At 34.9% G+C, this 21,697-nt stretch overlaps 3 protein-coding genes across 5 annotated transcripts; all 3 read right to left on the reverse strand.

Annotated features, from left to right (window-relative positions):
- Nucleotides 1–1,345: 1,345 nt before the first annotated feature.
- On the reverse strand, nt 1,346–8,108 carry LOC138321698 (uncharacterized). Its single transcript, XM_069265592.1, has 3 exons — nt 4,796–8,108; nt 2,937–3,037; nt 1,346–2,818 (listed from the first exon to the last, which is right to left on the reverse strand). The coding sequence occupies exons 1-3, from the start codon at nt 4,828–4,830 to the stop codon at nt 2,028–2,030; spliced, it is 927 nt and encodes a 308-aa protein (XP_069121693.1). The 5' UTR covers nt 4,831–8,108; the 3' UTR covers nt 1,346–2,027.
- Nucleotides 8,109–8,243: 135 nt separating this feature from the next.
- LOC138321697 (uncharacterized) lies at nt 8,244–11,896 on the reverse strand. Its single transcript, XM_069265590.1, has 3 exons — nt 10,786–11,896; nt 9,831–9,931; nt 8,244–9,718 (listed from the first exon to the last, which is right to left on the reverse strand). The coding sequence occupies exons 1-3, from the start codon at nt 10,818–10,820 to the stop codon at nt 8,925–8,927; spliced, it is 930 nt and encodes a 309-aa protein (XP_069121691.1). The 5' UTR covers nt 10,821–11,896; the 3' UTR covers nt 8,244–8,924.
- Nucleotides 11,897–11,974: 78 nt separating this feature from the next.
- Nucleotides 11,975–21,083, reverse strand: LOC138321696 (bacterial dynamin-like protein). Of its 3 annotated transcripts, XR_011208349.1 has the most exons (10): nt 20,949–21,083; nt 19,810–19,899; nt 19,219–19,423; nt 18,481–18,776; nt 17,754–17,894; nt 16,750–16,959; nt 16,286–16,425; nt 15,586–15,727; nt 12,717–14,190; nt 11,975–12,241 (listed from the first exon to the last, which is right to left on the reverse strand). XR_011208349.1 is itself a non-coding variant. In XM_069265588.1 (9 exons), the coding sequence occupies exons 2-9, from the start codon at nt 19,837–19,839 to the stop codon at nt 13,396–13,398; spliced, it is 1,959 nt and encodes a 652-aa protein (XP_069121689.1). In that variant the 5' UTR covers nt 19,840–19,899; nt 20,949–21,083; the 3' UTR covers nt 12,695–13,395. The 3 variants fall into 3 exon arrangements, 2 of the variants coding, with proteins under 2 accessions (XP_069121689.1, XP_069121690.1); XM_069265588.1 differs by lacking the exon at nt 11,975–12,241 and having other exon boundaries at nt 12,695–14,190; XM_069265589.1 differs by lacking the exons at nt 11,975–12,241; nt 20,949–21,083 and adding an exon at nt 20,229–20,238 and having other exon boundaries at nt 12,695–14,190; nt 19,810–19,903.
- Nucleotides 21,084–21,697: the final 614 nt, after the last annotated feature.

Raw genomic sequence — 21,697 nt, forward strand, 5'->3', positions numbered from 1 at the left:
GGATGGTTACTCTTTGGTGTGTTTAAATTTAGCGTTTTCGTGTATATGCTTATTGACCTATATAGAAGCTTTCACACATGTGACTAAATAAAACAGGTTATAATGTTTCTATCCGGGTTGACTGAATGAGAATACATTGCATTGTCACGGTATGTTTACACAATGTGATTTGAATAAAATTTGCCAACTGTGCATGTTATAATCTATAGTCGCCATTTGTATGACAATGTCAAAAAGGACTCGCCGTGTATGTATTTGTAAAGTCGAATCCGGTCAATCTAGCGCTCCTGGTACATGCTATAGATACTAGTCAACATAATGGACCAATTATTTGGTAACAGAAATATATATATGCACCGAACCCTGTATCCTTAATCGACGTTTAGCATATTTTGCCATAATTTAAAAACAACACATAAATCTGAGCGTCATCAGCACTACCTACAAGGTTAAGCCTGGTGCATACACACGTTTTATCAAGTAAGTTATGTCCAGGTATACCTAAGAAGTGACATATAAAATATCACAAGGTTAAACTGTATCTAGAACCTTAAATAGCGTGTAGATGGAAGATGAATATACTATATATTATGCAAATGAACACAAAAGTATGTTTCATATAATATTAAAAGACGAACAAAGCTTTAGTCCTATATTCACCTTCTAGTTTGTATATACACTAGTATCTAATCTCGGAAAAACAAAGTGGTCTACAGAAATCAGATCTGTATGCATTTCAATGTACATTAGTGTGTTTTTCTCTTGAAATCAAAACAATTTTACTCAATAGACATGTAAATAACAATGTTTTCATTTCCTGTACAATAACGTTATTGTTTCGTTTTTTTAATATACAGACAGGTCATATTCAGTGCTAGTTAGTATTGATAATAAAATGGCCGTGAAGGACACATGTCGCAGTTTACTGCTGTCAATATTTTCTTTAAGCATTTTATCATACAAAATTTACGAAGGATTACCGGAGAACTCTTTACGTCAATTCTAATATTTCACATTAGATAGTTACTCACATTCGTGACAAAATGGTGACTGCAATCTGTCGACCTCTCTTTGGCCGGTAATGATGATACGCGACAGTAGAAAGGACATAATACTAGTTACTCTATTTCTTTTATTTATCCAAATGTTCATATATGAACGATACTTTATTAAACCGAATATGCCATTCATTTACTCATGCATATTCAGTTAAGCATTGATGTCACTAGCGGATTCTCATAAAGGTTTGCAAAAAAAATTTATTTCATACCCCGATGAAGCAAAAAAAAATAGTTACATCAATGCTTATAATAATTTTTTAGACTACTTGATAATAAAAAATAAGTTCAAACTTACGATTCCATTGGTTTTCCAATGGATTATTTATTCAAAAGCAACAGAGCAACTTGCTCGACGTCTGTATTGTGACGTCATGATAACGTCGGGTTTTCGCGCTTTTCCCGGATTATTTATTCATAGTATATGAAGAAAAATAATCTTCTAATAACAAAGTAGGATTTAGTATGATAACAAATAAAATTAATGATATAATTGTGTATTTCCTCCTCCTCATTATTATAAACGTTATCAAACATACCATCCAGACATACGTATCACAGTATAGGAGAGTAGTTATATTGGTTATTAATAAATGAATAATATAAATCAAGTAATTCATATTATTGATTGTCTTCAATTTTTTTTTCTTTTTTCATGAATGTGTGTATCATGCACGTAAATTACTTCTTGGGAACTAAATTGAACAATAGTTTTCATTTTAGGTTAAATGTTCTTAAACATATATCTTTTAAATTATAGCCAAAATAAAAAGTTAAAAAGAATACAACAAAAAATATAACAAAATCACTGTTTGACAACAGCTCAAAACCAAAAACAAATAATAATGCATATTATTTACGTTCCATTGTCGTTTATGTTCGCAATAATCTATTTTTTTACGAGAAGAAAAAAAACCTTGTTATAGCAAAATATTATCCCAGAGGTATGAAGGTCATGCTTTACACATTTTATAAATTTGAACTTGTTGGCGGTCTCCTTGATCGAGTATCAAACTTAATTGAAGCGACAGCAACACATTTAGATGACGATTTGTTATAGATAGAAAAATGTATGACTTGTTCTGTTTCATTATCTTGCCATGTCGAAACCGTCAAATTCTCGCAGGCACGGGATTCTCCGAGATATATAATATCTGACTCTAGAACAGGATGTCGGAGTATATCTGATGTAAAGTTTCTATAGTAACGGGAGAGCGCCGCTTCTCCCGCACCCTCCATACAAAACTGGAAGTAATTTGTCTGGTTTACGTGATTGTTGAAGTCTGTATCACTATGTCTTGTCTTCATTTCCATACGAAAGCATTCTTCCGGTACGTTCTGGTATTCCCGTTTTGTTTTGACTCCATCTTGTAAAAGGTCAAATTTGGCACTACTTTCATTAGCGTACTTTTCTTGAAACCAATCTGATAGAGGAGTGGGGCGTTTTGTGCTCGTACTCGTCAAGACCAAAGTGGTCACGCATCGGGCAAGTTCTTGTTTTGTATCTGCACATGACAGGATGTAGAGATTGGTCATAGAGGTGCGCCCTATGGCCGCAGCGCGACTTTCCACGTGCAGATTTGACGACAATATGCGTGAAATGTCGTGATAAAGATTAGAAGAGAGTCTTAGACCTTGACCTACGACAAAAGCACGTGTTGAAGCGGTATCTATATTTATACGGTCAAAGTACCCGTTCTGGATGGCTAAGAAAGCTGCATGCATAAAGAATCGGGAAACCGACCATACTCCCAGATGTCCTGGAAAAGAATAGGAATGATATGTCAATTGAATCGAAGTAAGATTAATCCTCTTCCCAACAGGATTCAAGATACAGAAATGATGATATCAAATATTCCACTCAGCTCATAAAGGTACCTGTTCTATCCAAGTAAGCTTGTGGAATTCCACGGAATAGAATCAAGCCACTCCGAGGGGAGACATAGATCACTTTGAACTGGGCAGTCTCGCGGGTATCTCTAAAAGAGAAAAAAATGAAAGAAATTAAACTGTATATCGTCTGTGCGTGATGAGGTAAACCACCACCGAGAATCGAGTTTCTTTTAAATTACTGCTGTTTGTCTTCGCCAGGGTTAAATTAACTTCACGGCATAACACTACACATCGACTTAAAGTGATGCGATATGGTACATGTTTGTCTTAATTCCATCAACAAATACAGTCATTATAGTAAAAGAGAAGATACAAATGGAAGTGAAAGATTAAAGATGTATATGGCAGTTTGGGACTTTAAAGGGACAATTAATTCTACGAGAACATTAAAATTTGTATATATTTCGGAAAACCTCCAGTTCTAATGGAAATTAGATCAGTCGGTTTTACTGTGATATGTCAGAAAATCCCATGGTGGTGAAATGCGTGTGAAATGTTCAAACTCACTCGCTGTCCGCCATTACACATTGTGGTCGAATATCTTGTATGCCGAACCCAGTCCCTTGCTCGTAGAGTAATGCTACTTTTGTCTAGAACAGCTCAAATCGCTCGGATAGAAGTGTGTTTACCTTATTAGGTGAATTGTCTTGCCTAAAAAATCATTATATCACCTCCACAGCGGTTATGTAGTTCATTTGTTTACCGTGCATGACTTTGGCTCGGATATTGGTACAGCGTACATATTGTACCTGCTTAATCGTATTGATCAACGATTTGTAATTACAGCGGTATCAATTAAAATACTAAACAATGACGTGGAATTTGTCAATATCTTATGTTATATGTTTCATAAGAAATGTAGAACAATACATTTATGCCATATCTTGCTTCTTGGTTATGTAAAAGAATTAGCGTGAGTGAATTGTCCCTTTAAGCACTAGTCCAATGCCCATGACTAGTAATTTTACAGCCAGACTATTGCCAATTGTAGTGAACTAGTCCGATTGGACTAGTGGCTCCCCATTTGATTAATATCGTTAAATGCTACATTTTCAAGAGCGCTGGTCTTCAATTGCATTTTTCAACACATTTTTGAGTACATTCTTTATGCGATTATTTCATTCTGGATGCACCATTTTGTGAGAATTTGCGTTCATGAAAGCATCCAGAATGCAATTTAGGTGAAAAAATTGTAAACTGATCATGACTGAATTTGAAGTGCTGAAGCAAAACGGCTGAATGTTAAATTTGGACTAGAGATTACATAGACAGACAATTAAAATTTTGGGGTTTAGTAGGCCAAATGACCAGCAGCGAAAACAATTTAGCATCACAGACTGATATGGCAACCCAAAACAGGCGTTTAGCAGTCGTTTGGTACGGTATGCTCCAGGTTAGCTGCAATAATGTAGCTCAAAAGACTTTTAGACAGAAAATGGTGTCGTTTTTAAAGGTATAGTTGGCCTGGTACGTATATTCGTTCTAGCTCCAGGTAAGTAGGGGTGTTATAGTAAATAGACGACACTCGCCCTACAAACTGTTAAGTTCAATCCACAAGGATCGTCTGGAAACAATCGAACAAGAATAATCATCATGTTTTTGTAATCATACCATCTAGGGGGTATTTCTGGGTTAGATATTGATGTCAACTCGAGAAACACAAACAAACAGACGTACCTTACCATATCTAATGATGATGGGATACACACCCATGATACGTTGTAATATCGTGCCATTGTAATGTTATTACATCGAACCATTTAGTAGTTCCTACACGAGAAAAAGTTCATGAAGACTTAGAAGAAGAATATTGTATCCGAAAATTCGTGATTTATAACGCTTACCTTCCACGTTGATACCAAGCACTTTCTGAAGTCATCTTGTGATCTGTCGCTGTCGACCCACTTATTGACCCTCTGGCTCTGATCAGATAGTGATCATCTGTCGTCTGCTTTAGCTAAATGTTAACAAGCTTACTGATAGGGTATTGGGTGTGTATATATACTCGTGTTATTCTGAGCAGATGTTATTGTATACGCCATACACGGGTGCATTAAACATAAACAAATATACATTTCATTAAAAGAGGTTACATTGGTATGTTATGTAATTTTCACCATTTTAAGGTATTTTTCTGGTGACGATTTTGACGTGGACAGATCCGTGTAAAGGGACGTAACTCTTTAGAAACATTACTATGACGTAAAACATTTTAAAAATATCCTTCATTTTCTCACGACATAAATCAAGTTTTATGATTTCTTTATGTTTGCGATGTAGATTACACAAGAGGGTAATATCTAGATCGTGGAGTTCATAAAACCCAAAAAAAAGCTTTAATTATACGTATCATCGTGATATCTGTATGGTTTCTTTTATTTTTATTTCAAGTTTAGAGTTTATGCAAAGAGGTAAATGGTCAAACAGTAAAACATATACTTATTATCTTGATATCCTTATCCTAATTCTTTAAAGCTGAGTTAATACAGATACTGTCATTATCAAAATGTTTAAACCGTAGCGTATCAAATATGCAGCTTGAATAACGGTCATGGTAAGGACAATCTAAAAGTTATTGCTCCTGTGCAGTGCTCCTTATCTAAGCAGTTGGATAACTAACTAGCCTGTCGTCAGTATTTAATTTCAATGGACAGTGCGTTTGATACTGTCATGGACCTCTACTTATAATTTGGTAGCGATGTCCTCCCACGGTCCTCCCACACGGCTGTACCTTCAGCTCTCTCCCGGTCTCACTCATGCCTCTGACAGTACTCTTTAGTCCTAACTCTCGCCCACGCCTCTGACACAGTACCCCGAAGTTTTTCAAGGTCTCGACAACGGCTTTGATATTATAGTATCCTTATGATTGCACTCGTTTTCTGAGAAAAAAAAATCACTGCGACATCTATAATGCCGTAGATACGTTGCGTCCAAATATAGTTCTAAATGAGTACCATGCACTTGATACTTGCAAATGTTTGTCTGCAGGGCTATTATACGTTTAGACTATTGGTGATGAAGTCACGCTAAATGGTGATATCCCACGCTAACATCAATTCAGCGGGAAGGTTACAAAACGTTACGCTCTACTACCACTGTTGATACATATACCGCACAAACGTTATGGGGTGTCATGTACGTGGTTCATAAATTACTCCCAATATCATTTGAAATGTGAATATGTATCGTAATATTAGGTCACGGCCCTATTGTTTGCAGCATCATAGTCAGTCTCAACAAAATTGGTGATTTGTTTTCTTTGTTTAATAATGCTTTCGTTGGCTACACTGGATCAGCTGCATTTTGAATTTATTCTGAATTTCAAGTAATTGGTAGTTTATCATATTCAGTGTACTATATAAATCTTAAAATCCTGACTCTCTTGTGTAATCTTAATTTGTCAAACAGTTTAAGGATGCTCCACCGCCGACAGAGCATAATTGGTATTCATCATTTGAACAATAGTAGGTGTTTAAACGTGTATATATATGCCTAATTAACACATTAAGTAATATAAAATAATTTATTTTGCTTTTGGTGCTTGCCGAATCAGTACTTCATTTCATACAGGATATAGTGCCACGGAATTTTTTCGGGATGCAATTAATTATTTTTCATATTTTTAAATTGAAGTAAAATTAGAAGCTCAAACTTTTCAACGGTGGTAATGGTGCAAAGTAAGTAACTTTTGTAACTGAAGAAAAATACTAAATCGCCTGCTCCTGTTTTTTATAGTGAAAAAATACCATTTGTCAGCGGTGGAGCATCTTTCAATTATGTTTGCCGTAAACAGTAATGTCATTTTTCTTAAAAAAAAAACAACAAAAAAACAACAACAAAAATTGAAAAACATTATGATAAATCCATCAATTTCTCACTTATACAACATGTTTTAATCTTCGCTCCATTTTATACTACCGTAAGTTTGGCATTTTTTTAACAAAATGGGATGGTTACTCTTTGGTGTGTTTAAATTTAGCGTTTTCGTATATATGCTTATTGGCCTATATAGAAGCTTTCACACATATGACTGAATAAAACAGGTGATAATGTTTCTATCCGGGTTGACTGCATGAGAATACATTGCATTGTCACGGTATGTTTACACAATGTGATTTGAATAAAATTTGCCAACTGTGCATGTTATAATCTATAGTCGCCATTTGTATGACAATGTCAAAAAGGACTCGCCGTGTATGTATTTGTAAAGTCGAATCCGGTCAATCTAGCGCTCCTGGTACATGCTATAGATACTAGTCAACATAATGGACCAATTATTTGGTAACAGAAATATATATATGCACCGAACCCTGTATCCTTAATCGACGTTTAGCATATTTTGCCATAATTTAAAAACAACACATAAATCTGAGCGTCATCAGCACTACCTACAAGGTTAAGCCTGGTGCATACACACGTTTTATCAAGTAAGTTATGTCCAGGTATACCTAAGAAGTGACATATAAAATATCACAAGGTTAAACTGTATCTAGAACCTTAAATAGCGTGTAGATGGAAGATGAATATACTATATATTATGCAAATGAACACAAAAGTATGTTTCATATAATATTAAAAGACGAACAAAGCTTTAGTCCTATATTCACCTTCTAGTTTGTATATACACTAGAATCTAATCTGAGAAAAACAAAGTGGTCTACAGAAATCAGATCTGTATGCATTTCAATGTACATTAGTGTGTTTTTCTCTTGAAATCAAAACAATTTTATTCAATAGACATGCAAATAACAATGTTTTCATTTCCGGTACAATAACGTTATTGTTTCGTTTTTTTAATATACAGACAGGTCATATTCAGTGCTAGTTAGTATTGATAATAAAATGGCCGTGAAGGACACATGTCGCAGTTTACTGCTGTCAATATTTTCTTTAAGCATTTTATCATACAAAATTTACGAAGGATTACCGGAGAACTCTTTACGTCAATTCTAATATTTCACATTAGATAGTTACTCACATTCGTGACAAAATGGTGACTGCAATCTGTCGACCTCTCTTTGGCCGGTAATGATGATACGCGACAGTAGAAAGGACATAATACTAGTTACTCTATTTCTTTTATTTATCCAAATGTTCATATATGAACGATACTTTATTAAACCGAATATGCCATTCATTTACTCATGCATATTCAGTTAAGCATTGATGTCACTAGCGGATTCTCATAAATGTTTGCAAACAAAATTTATTTCATACCCCGATGAAGCAAAAAAAAATAGTTACATCAATGCTTATGATAATTTTTTAGACTACTTGATAATAAAAAATAAGTTCAAACTTACGATTCCATTGGTTTTCCAATGGATTATTTGTTCAAAAGCAACAGAGCAACTTGCTCGACGTCTGTATTGTGACGTCATGATAACGTCGGGTTTTCGCGCCTTTCCCGGATTATTTATTCATAGTATATGAAGAAAAATAATCTTCTAATAAAAAAGTAGGATTTAGTATGATAACAAATAAAATTAATGATATAATTGTGTATTTCCTCCTCCTCATTATTATAAACGTTATCAAACATACCATCCAGACATACGTATCACAGTATAGGAGAGTAGTTATATTGGTTATTAATAAATGAATAATATAAATCAAGTAATTCATATTATTGATTGTCTTCAAATTTTTTTTTTCTTTTTCATGAATGTGTGTATCATGCACGTAAATTACTTCTTGGGAACTAAATTGAACAATAGTTTTCATTTTAGGTTAAATGTTCTTAAACATATATCTTTTAAATTATAGCCAAAATAAAAAGTTAAAAAGAATACAACAAAAAATATAACAAAATCACTGTTTGACAACAGCTCAAAACCAAAAACAAATATAATGCATATTATTTACGTTCCATTGTCGTTTATGTTCGCAATAATCTATTTTTTTACGAGAAGAAAAAAAACTTGTTATAGCAAAATATTATCCCAGAGGTATGAAGGTCATGCTTTACACATTTTATAAATTTGAACTTGTTGGCGGTCTCCTTGATCGAGTATCAAACTTAATTGAAGCGACAGCAACACATTTAGATGACGATTTGTTATAGATAGAAAAATGTATGACTTGTTCTGTTTCATTATCTTGCCATGTCGAAACCGTCAAATTCTCGCAGGCACGGGATTCTCCGAGATATATAATATCTGACTCTAGAACAGGATGTCGGAGTATATCTGATGTAAAGTTTCTATAGTAACGAGAGAGCGCCGCTTCTCCCGCGCCCTCCATACAAAACTGTAAGTATTTTGTCTGGTTTACATGGTTGTTTACGTAGTCCGTATCGCTATGTCTTGTCCTCATTTCCATATGAAAACATTCTTCCGGTACGTTTTGATATTTTCTTTTTGTTTTGACTCCATGTTGTAAAAGGTCAAATTTGGTACTACTTTCATTAGCGTACTTTTCCTTAAACCAATCTGGTAAAGGAGTTGGGCGTTTTGTGCTCGTACTTGTCAAGACCACAGTGGTCACGCATCGGGCAAGTTCCTGTTTTGTATCAGCGCATGACAGGATGTAGAGATTGGTCATAGACGTACGCCCTATAGCCGCAGCGCGACTTTCCACGTGAAGGTTTGACGACAATATGTGTGAAATCTTGTGATAAAGATTAGAAGATAGTCTTAGACCCTGACCTACGACGACCGTTCGTGTCAAAGCGGTATCTAGGTTTTTACGGTCAAAGAACCCGTTCTGTATAGCTAAGGAAGCTGCATGCATGAAGAATCCAGCAACCGACCATACTCCCAGATGTCCTGGAAAAGAATAGGAATGATATGTCAATGGAATTGAAGTAGGATTTATCTTCTCGTCGTCTCGATTTAAAGATGCAGAAATGTTGATGTAAATGATTCTAGTCAAACGTACCTGATCTATCCAAGTAAGCTTGTGGTATTCCCTGGAATAGAATCAAGCCACTCCGAGGGGAGACAGTTATTACTTTGAATTGGGCAGTCTCACGGGTATCTCTAAAACAGAAAAAGCGGCATTAACGAAAATACTGCATATCGTCTGGATGATGAGGTAAATCTCCACCGAGAAAGTGGTTTTTTTAAAAATCGATTTTCCAAGGTTGAATATTCCTAATGACAGAGCACTGTTCCATGCTTATTTATGACAAGGTCCTAATTTGCAACACGTCCAAAAACTAAATTGATTCTGTTGAATATTGATTACAAATATAAGAACAGTGATGATGTAGCAATTATCTGCCTCATGTGTTATAGAAAATAATTTTGTTACAAATCCGGATTTTGTTTGAAACGTAACAGAGCGAGAACTACACATCTAATTTAGGTAATGCTTGATGTCAATTTCTCTGCCTTTATTTCATCAACGAATACAGTCAGGATAGTAAAAAACGACCAAACAGATGCAAGTGAAAAAGTAAAATTTGATACAGGCATGAAGCAGGAGTTTGATATATTATTGTCCAGAAGAATAACAGTGGTTTTGTATATAGACGATACCTGCCTAAGGATCCTCGTGGATTTTTTGCAAGGGCCTCACAAGAAAGTTAAGTCTAATCCACGAGGATGGGATGGATACAATATTACTAGAACTGATAGAATAATCTTTTTTTAAACATATGCCATTGAGGAAGTATGTTTCGGTTGGATATTGATATCGACATGATGATCTCTAACGCAAACAAGCAGATCTACCAAACCATATTAGGGATAATGTGATAACACGCGCACAGTACGTTAAAAGGTCGTGTCATTGGAAGGTCGTTACAATGAAACATTTAGAAGTTCCTACGCGAGGAAAAACCATAACAGAAGAATGTTGTTATTAGGAATAAGTGATTTATAATGCTTACCTTCCACGATAATTCCAAGCTTTTTGAGAACTCATCCTGTGATATGTCACTACAAACCCACGTAATGACCCTCCGACTCAGCTCATGTAATCGTTACCTGTCGACTGTTCTAGTTACATAACTAGCGTACTGATAGGGTATATATATTTATATGCTGGATCGTGTTATTCTGAGCAGATATTACATCAGAGGTTAGGTTTTATCAGATAACCAGTGATTTCCGTGTAATATTTTTGCATATGTCACTAGTGAAATATGACCTGGAGAGATTTCCATTGGCTGAAAATTCTTTGTGACGTCATGATTTTAATACTTAACTGAAGTCGTGAAAAATGACGTGACGTCAGGGTTTTGTGAATAGCGGCAAAATGTAGGCATTCGCTGAATTTTTGCAATACATTTTGACGTGCTATTTTTCACAATGCAGGGTTTTGTAGTTATGTGATAAAAAGTATCTTAAACTTGTGTTCATTTCATATGGCATTTTATTTGCTCGCCAAGGCTTGCGAAAATACTAGTTCCATAAAATCTCATATGAAAAGAATACTCATTTAAGATCAAATATGTATACATTAAAATTCATGACATAGTCGCATTATTGGTATACATGTATTATGCAATTTTCAACATGCATGACACGATTAAAGTTTGATAAGTTCTTTGATTGTGATGTAGATTACTCTAGAGGGTAATAGCTAGTGCATGAAGTTTATAGTTCCATTCATATTACACTTATCATCTTGATATACGTAGGGTTGTCATACAATCTTTTGACCTTTGCTCCTTACTGCATCTAGGTTAAGAAGCATTTAGTTCTTTGTTTCAATATATAAAAATTACAAATCGTTGGCAGCATTGCATATTTAGGAATACTTCAACACATTTTGTGAAAGGTAGTGCGCCAGTATATTTCTGTCCTGGATGATTTCTTAGTTCTTGACGAATGTGCTTGTGCTTTACCAACGATATCCTGTGGACGTTTATTAGAAGGAAATCTAAATATATACACAGCATAGCAGCGTTGTAATATGTGCGTTATTTCTTGGTAAAGTGCCTTTTTGAAGCGAATATATGATTTCTTTTATATTTCTGTACTTCTTCACAAAAAACTCCAAAACAAAACAAAACAAAAATGTGTGTTCAAATATGAATAATATGATTTATTACTATAAATAAGCTATATAATATTAAAACCCAGCTAGTAATGTTTCCTTTGTTGTATATGACCATTATATTACATAATGGACACCTAGGAGTCCATTATGTAACTCACTGTCCATTATTATAGGGCCACTGTTCATTATTCTCCAAAATAATGGACAGTCTATTTTAAACAAAGGGAAAAAAAACGCTGCTGTATGGAAAACTAAACATGTTTATTTGACTATCCAAAATTTTACATTTAAGTTCATTCCTCCATCGAAATTATTACTTCCCCTTCCTAGCTGTTACTGTTCTGAAAATAAAAAAAAACATAATTAGATTCTTGCATTATTATTTGTTACATCTTTTTAAAACTTGTAATTGACGAGGAATAGGAACTCTAGATTCTTGACTGAGGTGGGATAATATGCAGTCTTTTAGATCAGATATCTCACAACCCTTATAACATATAATCTGATGATTATGGTTAAACATAATATACTTAAGAGCGAAACCTGTCTAATCTGACACCTGCTTTCCCTATCCTATCTGTAACTGTTCCGTATTCAACAATAGCAACAATAGTATACAACAGTATCTGACTTTCCTACACCCTGAATAATGTGACCAAACACCCACGTGGTGTCGGATTAGACAGGTTTCATTGTATTCCAGTGCAATGCTATCATAGCAATCAGATATGGGTTTTTTTTATCATATCTATAACATGCGTATGGTAGATTTTTTTAGGAAAAAACAGTTATGTTTAAATTGTAGGAAAAACTCACCTTGCTTGTATGTATTTGATGTAAAGTTAGACAATGCGCCTGTTCTTGTGCGAATAAACAGGTCACTTCAAACAGGCAAACAATCTGAATCACAGCTGCGTACATCCCTACATGTAAATGATGGCCGAGTAAGGAAAATATCACTATCCGACATGTTCAAAAACACTGTTGTACCTCCAAAGGTGTAAAACTAAATGACTGTGCATGCATCTCAACATTGTTAGTCCATTATTTGTCACAGGTGAGTGAACACCTGTGCAATTCCTGAAATGGGATGTCCCATTTCTCAAACAGGGTACGCAAGGTAGTGAGTAGTGGTATGATGGGTTTTAAGTAGGATAAATTCCTCAAACTGTCCATTATTAGAGAGAATGGATTGTACCTCGCCCTGCGGGCTCGGTACTATCCATTCTCTCTAATAATGGACAGGTTTTCGGAAATTATCCATTACATATATGTCACTCACTGCTCTGATAGATTAATAAATTCTTTCCTTCCCTTAAGGGTGAGATAGGAAAATCTCAACCCAGAGGGTTGAAAACACTTGTGAAACATATGGCTTGATAATTAATGAGGTCTATTGTTAAATTCTCAACACATATAATAGCAAAATGGTATAAATGTTATTTAATATGACTTTTATATCATAGAGGTAACTTCTCAGATAGTTTTTTTTTGTCTAAGAGAGCTGTGTCTTAGTAAGATTTTCATCCATCCGGCGACAGAGATTCCTTATGTCGTAATAACCTTCCGGTACGACATCTGATTCCATGTTTTTCTCAAGATGTTGCAGTATGAATCTGAATTCCGAGATGGACTTTTCTATGCGGTTCATTTCTTCCTCGATCTGAGTGGTTAACCTACTAAATATGATATAATTCAGTGTTGGCTTGGAATATCCGGCTCGGATAATCTTTTTTGACCATCGACTAAGATGCTCTCCTGGGTTAGCGTTGTATTTTGCCAACTTGTATTTTCGTTTGGCAAAATCCACTGCTGCACCAATCGGCAGAACTGTAACTACTCCGGCGATTCCAAGAGGTATCCACAGAGGTGATGTGGCTACTATGGTAGCAATAGCTGCCTTGCTGAGCCCACTGTCATAAACTCTGAACTGCGTCTCTTCATCACTTCCTCTTTGGCCTAAGACGTCCTCGTCGGTATCCTTCAGAAGGTTCTCAATCTGTTCCTGGATTCCCTTAAGCTCCAACGTAAATCCTGACATTCTGTTTGTAAGATGCTCAATAGTTTGCTGTGAATTTGCAATTCGTTTACCGATAGCGTCTGCAATAAATCCTCTTATGGCCACGTATTCTTTCTGTTTCGCAGCCGCGTATTCTTTTCCTTTGGGTCTGTTGCTACTTGACCAGGGGAATATTTCATTTGTGTTTGCCGGATTGTTCAAATAATCATAAACATCGTCCACCAGTTTTCGTTGTACCAGTCCAGCCAAACCGTCAATAGCTTGTTTTCCCTTCAAAACAAAATATTAAGATAATGTAGATACCCATTCCATGACCAATACCACGGTCAAACTCATAAGTTGAATTTCTATGTGCAATACATCTTTCCTCTCTTTTGTGTGTTGAGGTTTTTTTGTCCTCTCTCAATAATTGCTATCGTTCAGATAACTTAGGTAATATGTTTTAAGGGTGGTATGACATATAAAAGTATTCATCTCGAACTATCATCAGATCGCATAGTTGTGTATATTGCATTTTGGGTTCAATCAATCAACAAGATGGCCGACCGGCCGCCATCTTTAAATTTGGTGGTTGAAGGTTGTTACCGCTATTTCTTAGAAAGTACTAACGGGATCAAATTTCACATGTAGGTTCCTCTAAGACCCTAGTTGTGCATATTGCATTTTAGGACCGATTGGTCTACAATATGGCCGACCAGCCGCAGTCTTTATTTTTTTATAGTGTAAGTTTGTTACCACTATTTCTCAAACACTGCTCAAGGGATCTGTCTCAAATGTCATAGCTAGGTTCCTCTATGAACCTAGTTGTGGATATTGCATTTCGGGACCAATCGGTCAGCATTATAGCCGACAGGCTGACATCTTGGATTTTGATAGTTGAAGTATGTTACCACTATTTCTCAGAAAGTACTGTAAAGATCTGTGTCACATATTTCATATGGGTGTTCCCCTGGGGCCATTGTTGTGCAAATTGCATTTTGGGACTGATCGATCAACAATATGGCCGATCAATTGGATTTTGATAATTGAAGTTTGAAAAGCAGAGAAAAGATCTCTCTGTCAATTGTCATACATAGATCATTCTTTAGTGAGCGTTAACCTCATCATTTGTACAAATTTGAATCCCCAACCTATAAGGATGCTACCATTGCATTATATGTGCTAACCCATGCTTAGTTTTAGACAAGTCAATTTTATGAAAATAGCCAAATTAACATTTTTGGCCACACCCCTCATCCCCCCGTTTGTACAATTTTGAATCTGCGCCCTTTAAGGATGTTTTCATTGCATTATGAGTCCATTTGTACAATTTTCAGTCAGATCCCATAGGAATGCTTACAATTAAATTTTATCAAATTCTGACCAGCGGTTATGGAGAAAAAGTCCAACGACGGACTCCGATCGCTGGTTATTCACATTGTCGATAGAATAGTCTACAAGAAACAAAAATCTGTATACATGTATATCTGAAATCACGTAATTAATTGATATTTTGTAACCAACATATACACATATAAACATATTTTTCAAAATTTAAATTGATGTATTTTTTCATAAAATATATAACGTTTTTCATGTCATCATGTAGGACCAATTAGAATTATATTTGTAAAATAAAGACACCCGAAAAATGAGATATCCAAAGAGCATAGCTTTCATTAGTACCTTTTCGTATGTGGAATCCATGACCGTCACAAGACTTTGTAAATTCTCAACTTTCATCTTCTTCTCCTCGGCTGACAAAAGTGTATAGGTAACTGTCGCATCTACGAAGGTTTTCATATGTTTAAACACTCTTAATAGGAACCTTTAACACAAAATATAATGTGTTCTTACTATAGAAATCTTTTTTTTAGTTTAAACAATTTCAGTAGTCTCAGGAGATGGGGAAACGTCCGAGAAAAATGTGAATCTACGGTTACCACTTTATATAACATGGAATTAATGTGTGCAGAAACATTTGTTGTTTTCGTATTTGCTATAAAACTGTGCCAAATTACGTTTAAACTCATTCATTGAGAACCTGATCATACTGTTCTTTTAATAGTATCAAGTAAAATAGCATTTTCCGAAATGTGGTAAAATGTAGAATTTCAGCAACATTTAAATAATACTCTTTTCAAGAATTTGAATAAAGTGGACAAACGTTTATATGTTGTATACCCGAATTTGGTGAATTCTCCTCTTTTATGCAATTTACAAAATTCTATAACATGTTTGAAAATACGCATTACACTTCCTAATGTCTACTTATCGATATCGAACTGGACTTGCAGGAGCAACGTTTTTCTTCATATGTATAATTACATGTTTGCATGGTATACCAAACCAATAGGTAATTCTAGCATTAGTATATATTACGTACCCTTTGTGGACTTGCGATCTAGCATTACCACAATGCTCAACAATTGCCCGGATCTTGTCCAAGACACTTTGGTAATCTGCTGTCGCCGTGTCATAGTCTGTGGGGACATTACTGCAATCCCTGCTCTGTAATCTAGTAACCTGTGGGACATTCCATCGTATGTGTATAATAACATTTGTCGCCATATTGGTTGTAAATATCCGCTGATGTATTGGGCATCAGCGTAAAATTTTATATTTGACATTTAATGAAAAGAAATGCAAAAGTACAATGTTAGATTAGTAACGAATAGTTACCGATGTCAATCTAGCAAAATGTAAACATATCACACAGAAACGATTATTTTGTTGGTGACTCGAAGAAGCAAAAGGCTTGATGACATAAGGTACTCACACAAGTCTCAATAAAAACACTCCGCTCTATATGCTAGATATCAAGCATGATATTGATGTTATTTTACTTACATAGGTTACGCTTAGAGGCAACAATTGGTCCTCCTGAAAGTTAGGCCAGACTGCCTTCATTTTTTCGATCATCTCCCGTCGATGGACTTCTCTTTCATCAATCGTAACTTGGTCCCATTTGTTAGCGATGAATAAGACTTTTGTGGGGTCAAACGAAGGGATTTTACCTTCTTCACGCAGACGTTTAATTTCGTCCAGTATTAAAACTCCCTACGAAAAACAATGGTAAAATTGGCATTTAGGTGACATAAATTGCGTAGGTGCACATCTACAAAAATAGTCAAAAATTACGAAAAATGTATCATACAGAACAAAGCAGTCGTTGCAGTTTTGCACTTAATCCTTTTATAGTAATTAGCAACTATTGCAGTATTGTACTTAGTCCTTTTATACTTATTAGCAACTATTGCAGTATTGCACTTAGTCCTTTTATACTTATTAGCAACTATTGCAGTATTGTACTTAGTCCTTTTATACTTATTAGCAACTATTGCAGTATTGCACTTAGTCCTTTTATACTTATTAGCAACTATTGCAGTATTGCACTTAATCCTTTTATAGTAATTAGCAACTATTGTAATATTGCAATTACCAGCGACCATCACAGTATTGCACATAATTATTTTATACTAATCAACAACCATATTTGCAGTAAAGCTAATGTTATACAATCTAAAATATACTCAAAAATCAGATACCAATGAACTATAAAATATAGAATACAGTTTATTGTAGTTGTGTAACATGGAGAGGGGCGTCTCCCGGTGATTACATCGGTCATTGACATTCAGGTTTTCTGACATTTGCCCAGTTTCTGTATCTTGCTTAGCACACGTTCTACATGCTGGGGTTCCCTCTGCCTTGTCGTACGTTCGAGGGCTCTTTCTATACTCACCCCTTATCGTATGTCTTAGGGTATACTTAATTCGTTTCCCGGCTTTCTAAAACTTTAATTCAATATGGTAAAGGATTCACTGATGATTCATGCAACGGGAGGTACTCACCCTGTCATCGGCAATTCCGAGGGACACTGTAGCGTTGAGAATAAAGATGATCCCTATAGCTTTGGGTAGGTACTTCACCAGTGACTTCGTAACTCGTTCATTTTCACCGAATCCAGGTGTGTCCACTAGATAGACTTTGTCCTGAAATGTTTTATGCTACTAGTCATAAGAAATGTTAAAGATCAAATACTCAATTCGTATTACACTTCATGTACAGTCACTAAAACGGCATTTCAATTTTAATCAAATTATTTTGGATACATTTTATGTTCAAGATAGTATAGTAGTTAAACCGCCTGGAGATAAGCATAAATGTCAAGACCGAAACAATTAATGTTAAGATTTAGAGGAGACTAGAGAGGAGTTGATAACAGTGATAAAGGCAAGTTTATATGACTTTAACACACGTATATTCCAGCATTGAATAACTTGCAAAGCGACATCATTGGATGTCCGAATATTTATTCAGAGTTATTTTAAGATTATTTAATACTTTTAACTTGTATTTTCTGTGAGTAAAGGTGCGGCCTATAAATTAAGCGCCACAAGACATCATAAAAAAGAAACGTTATGATGACGCCGCCACCCATGCTGGCCTTGTACTCTCAAATAAAAACTATTGCCCTAATAGCAATATAAATTCATAACCATCAACATTATTTAAAAGAATAACAGGTGAACAAATTAAAATTAACTTCAGAGTACTAAATTGGTGAAAATATTTTACCTCTAATATTGAACTGGGCACAAAGATCTCAATACATCTATCCAGGGTTCTCTCACAATTGTCTTCGTTGACGAGCTCTTGTAACTGGGCTCGAAACTCCTTATCAGATTTACCGACCCCGCTGATGATTTGGGGCTCGCTCAATTTAGAGCTATTAAACGAGCTGACGCGTGCTTCAAGTGTTGTTCCTTTCTTGATGCAACACATGCAGTGGGTACAAGGACGGGTTAACTCCGGGAGGACTTTTCTTCCGATCAGTAAATTAAGGAAACTACTTTTCCCAGCACTAGTTTCCCCTTTTACGATAAATAAAAAGTAGATAAAATAAATTATCAAGAAACGTTTGTAATAACTTTGTATTTTTTGTCAAAAATAAAAAAAATATTACATTCTTTGTTTATATACGTCATTAAAGGTTTTTAAAATAAACTTTTAAATGTAATACTAATAAGTCACTAATTGGAGTACATTGCAGTTGTTATCTTAAGTTATCGAATGTATATGACAGGTTTTATTAAAGTTAATATGTTTTCGTCTTAATGACTAACAAGGTAAAACTTAACAATACATGTACAATATACATATTTCTATTCACAAAAATCTTTCATTTTGTTTTCAACCCATAAAAGGCAATACCATTGTTTAATTAAGTTATTAACATATTTTGTTTTCTTTATTTTGTTTTAAAAACAAAACCATGCTTTTCTTTTATCGTCGTGGTATGTATACATTACTTACCTATTACTAGAATTGGACGGTCGGCTTCTGTCAAGTCAGTTACGCCCTGACGCACACGTTCAAAGAATGTTGGATCAAATTGCAGGACATTTTCCCTAACTAGGGAACTGTTTTCTGCATAGGTTTTGACCTCGTTGTAAACATCGACAAGTAGTTTGCAGTCGCTATCATCCTTCTCAAGTAAATGTTTCAGCTTTCTTTGGAACTAGATATAACAAAACACAACACACTTGACCACTATCAATGCTTCGTCAAAAAGTATGATAATCTGTGTTATTTCTCTTGTCTACCCATGCAATACAGCGGGATTATATTATGCAGTTTGCATCTATGGGATATCTTTATTTGCAAATTGCAATAAAAACGTTGAGGTACGATAGACAAATATTCTCGGGATCATAACATGCTGTAAAACTCTCGACAAGCCTCGAGGTTTTGTGACAATTGAGTAAAATATCTCTATCCTTCATATCCATATATTTAATAGTCTTATATTATGGCGTGAATTGTCATATAGTATTATAGATAATTTAAAATCTTTATGAAAGCGTTACCGATAATTGGAAAAGATATTTTTAAATGTAGATTTACCTCTGTTTCTGTGACAGCTACTTGGGCCATGCTGACAATTTTAAACAGTCGACCGGCAACGTGATGCAAGAAAACCTACATTAAAGATGTCTGTAATACAAAGGTATTTGTTGATCAAAAAATAATATATTATCGCAATTTATTGACACACAGATATGACATCAAACTATTTCCTGATATGAAATTTCAAGATTTTAAAACTCTTTCCCATAAATAATCAATTATTGTTATAAATGCTATATTTGAAGAATACCAAGAAGTCTATTGTTTTATATGGACGTGAATGAATCTCGGTAATTTGGGTTATCCCTATATGATTACATTTGATCTACCAAAGATGCCAATTGTATCAAAGTTTATGCCATTTTCAGTTTTTATTATATATCTTAAAGATGCTCCACCGCCGACAAAGTATAAACGATCTTCATCATTTGAACAATAATTTTTGTTTAATCGTGTATATATATGTTTAATTAACACAAAAATAATATGAATAATTTATTTTGCTTTTGGTGCATGCGCAATCAGTAGTTTACTCCATATAATATTTCTATCTTGAAATAAGAAGCTCAAATTTTTCAAAGCTGGAAATGGTGTAAAGTAGTTTTTGTAACTGTGCACCATACAATGGAGTACTTTCTTTATAATCTCTTCTAGTGCATGCACTTGTTTTTTTATGTCATTTTATGATCAATAAACATGTTGTTCTGATGTTTGTGTACTCATCCACAGATTCATATGTGCAGACACGTGTGCTAATCAATTTATTAATTGTTATGATAACTGAATGTACCTTTAAACTATAACAAAAAAGTTTTACGTTTAGCGACGGAAACCGATCACTTTATATGGACAAAGCTCTCCCTAATACCGAGAAGCGTCTTACCGTGTTCTTAGAACCGTGAAGTCAAAGTTTACCTAGCTGATCGACCTACCTTATACGATTACCTAATGTTACCATACATATCAGCAGTTACCTTTAACAAAACACACTCAGAGTTTGGCTGTTTTCTTAGCTTACCTCTGAAATATTACTAAAAAAATACTTTGCAACAACTTAATTCGGCATTTTCCTCCATTAAAGCATCACAAAAGCCTAAACAAAATCGCAATTACATCAACTGAAGGTTTACACATACCTGTGATCTTCATCGGTAGCCTCGGTCTGGTTTTCCAGGTGGCGTGCCAAACGCATTCACCGATCAGTATGTTTTCGCAATATTCAATTACTTTCTACTTTCGTTTTCGCAGCATCTATACAGTTTTCATTTTTCTCGGTATGTAAGTGTTGCTGTTCGACAGTTTTTGCAGCTTGGGTGTTTGTGAAAAGAAACATTCACATCAGACGGGCCCTAGTGTAGTTTTAAGTCCTTATAACACATGCAGGATACGTTAAGAACGTGTCAGTTTGGGTGGCGGAAGACAGCGGGAGTATCTAGAGAAAAACTATCTACCAGTACTCTACCATACTCCCAATGTTGGATTTCAGCGTAATGTCCTCATTGTAAGAAGGAAAAATGACCACCTTAAGTTGTTTAATATTGCGATTTTCTCTTTGATACCAATCCACGGAGAGAAATGTTCATTCATTGTCAATTTCTAACACCAATCTGTAACAGGGTGTGTAGCTTATTTGTCTTGTCATTCTTTACATTTAATTTTGGAGTGTTCAAGTTTGGGGAAATTAAATTGATCGCGGATAAAACGAAATTAAAATATCCCTCGAAAACATTCAACTATACAGTGGCTTGATACTTTCAAGTATTCGGGAAACTGGTGGATACCTTCAAAGATAGGAAATTAATAAATACTATTTATAACAGTATTGCAAATGGTTTTCAGTAAACGTTTTAAAAATAAGTTTTCTTTGCTTTTGTTTTTAACAAAC

Source organism: Argopecten irradians, chromosome 4, assembly GCF_041381155.1.
Source record: "Argopecten irradians isolate NY chromosome 4, Ai_NY, whole genome shotgun sequence".
NCBI lineage: Eukaryota > Metazoa > Mollusca > Bivalvia > Pectinida > Pectinidae > Argopecten > Argopecten irradians.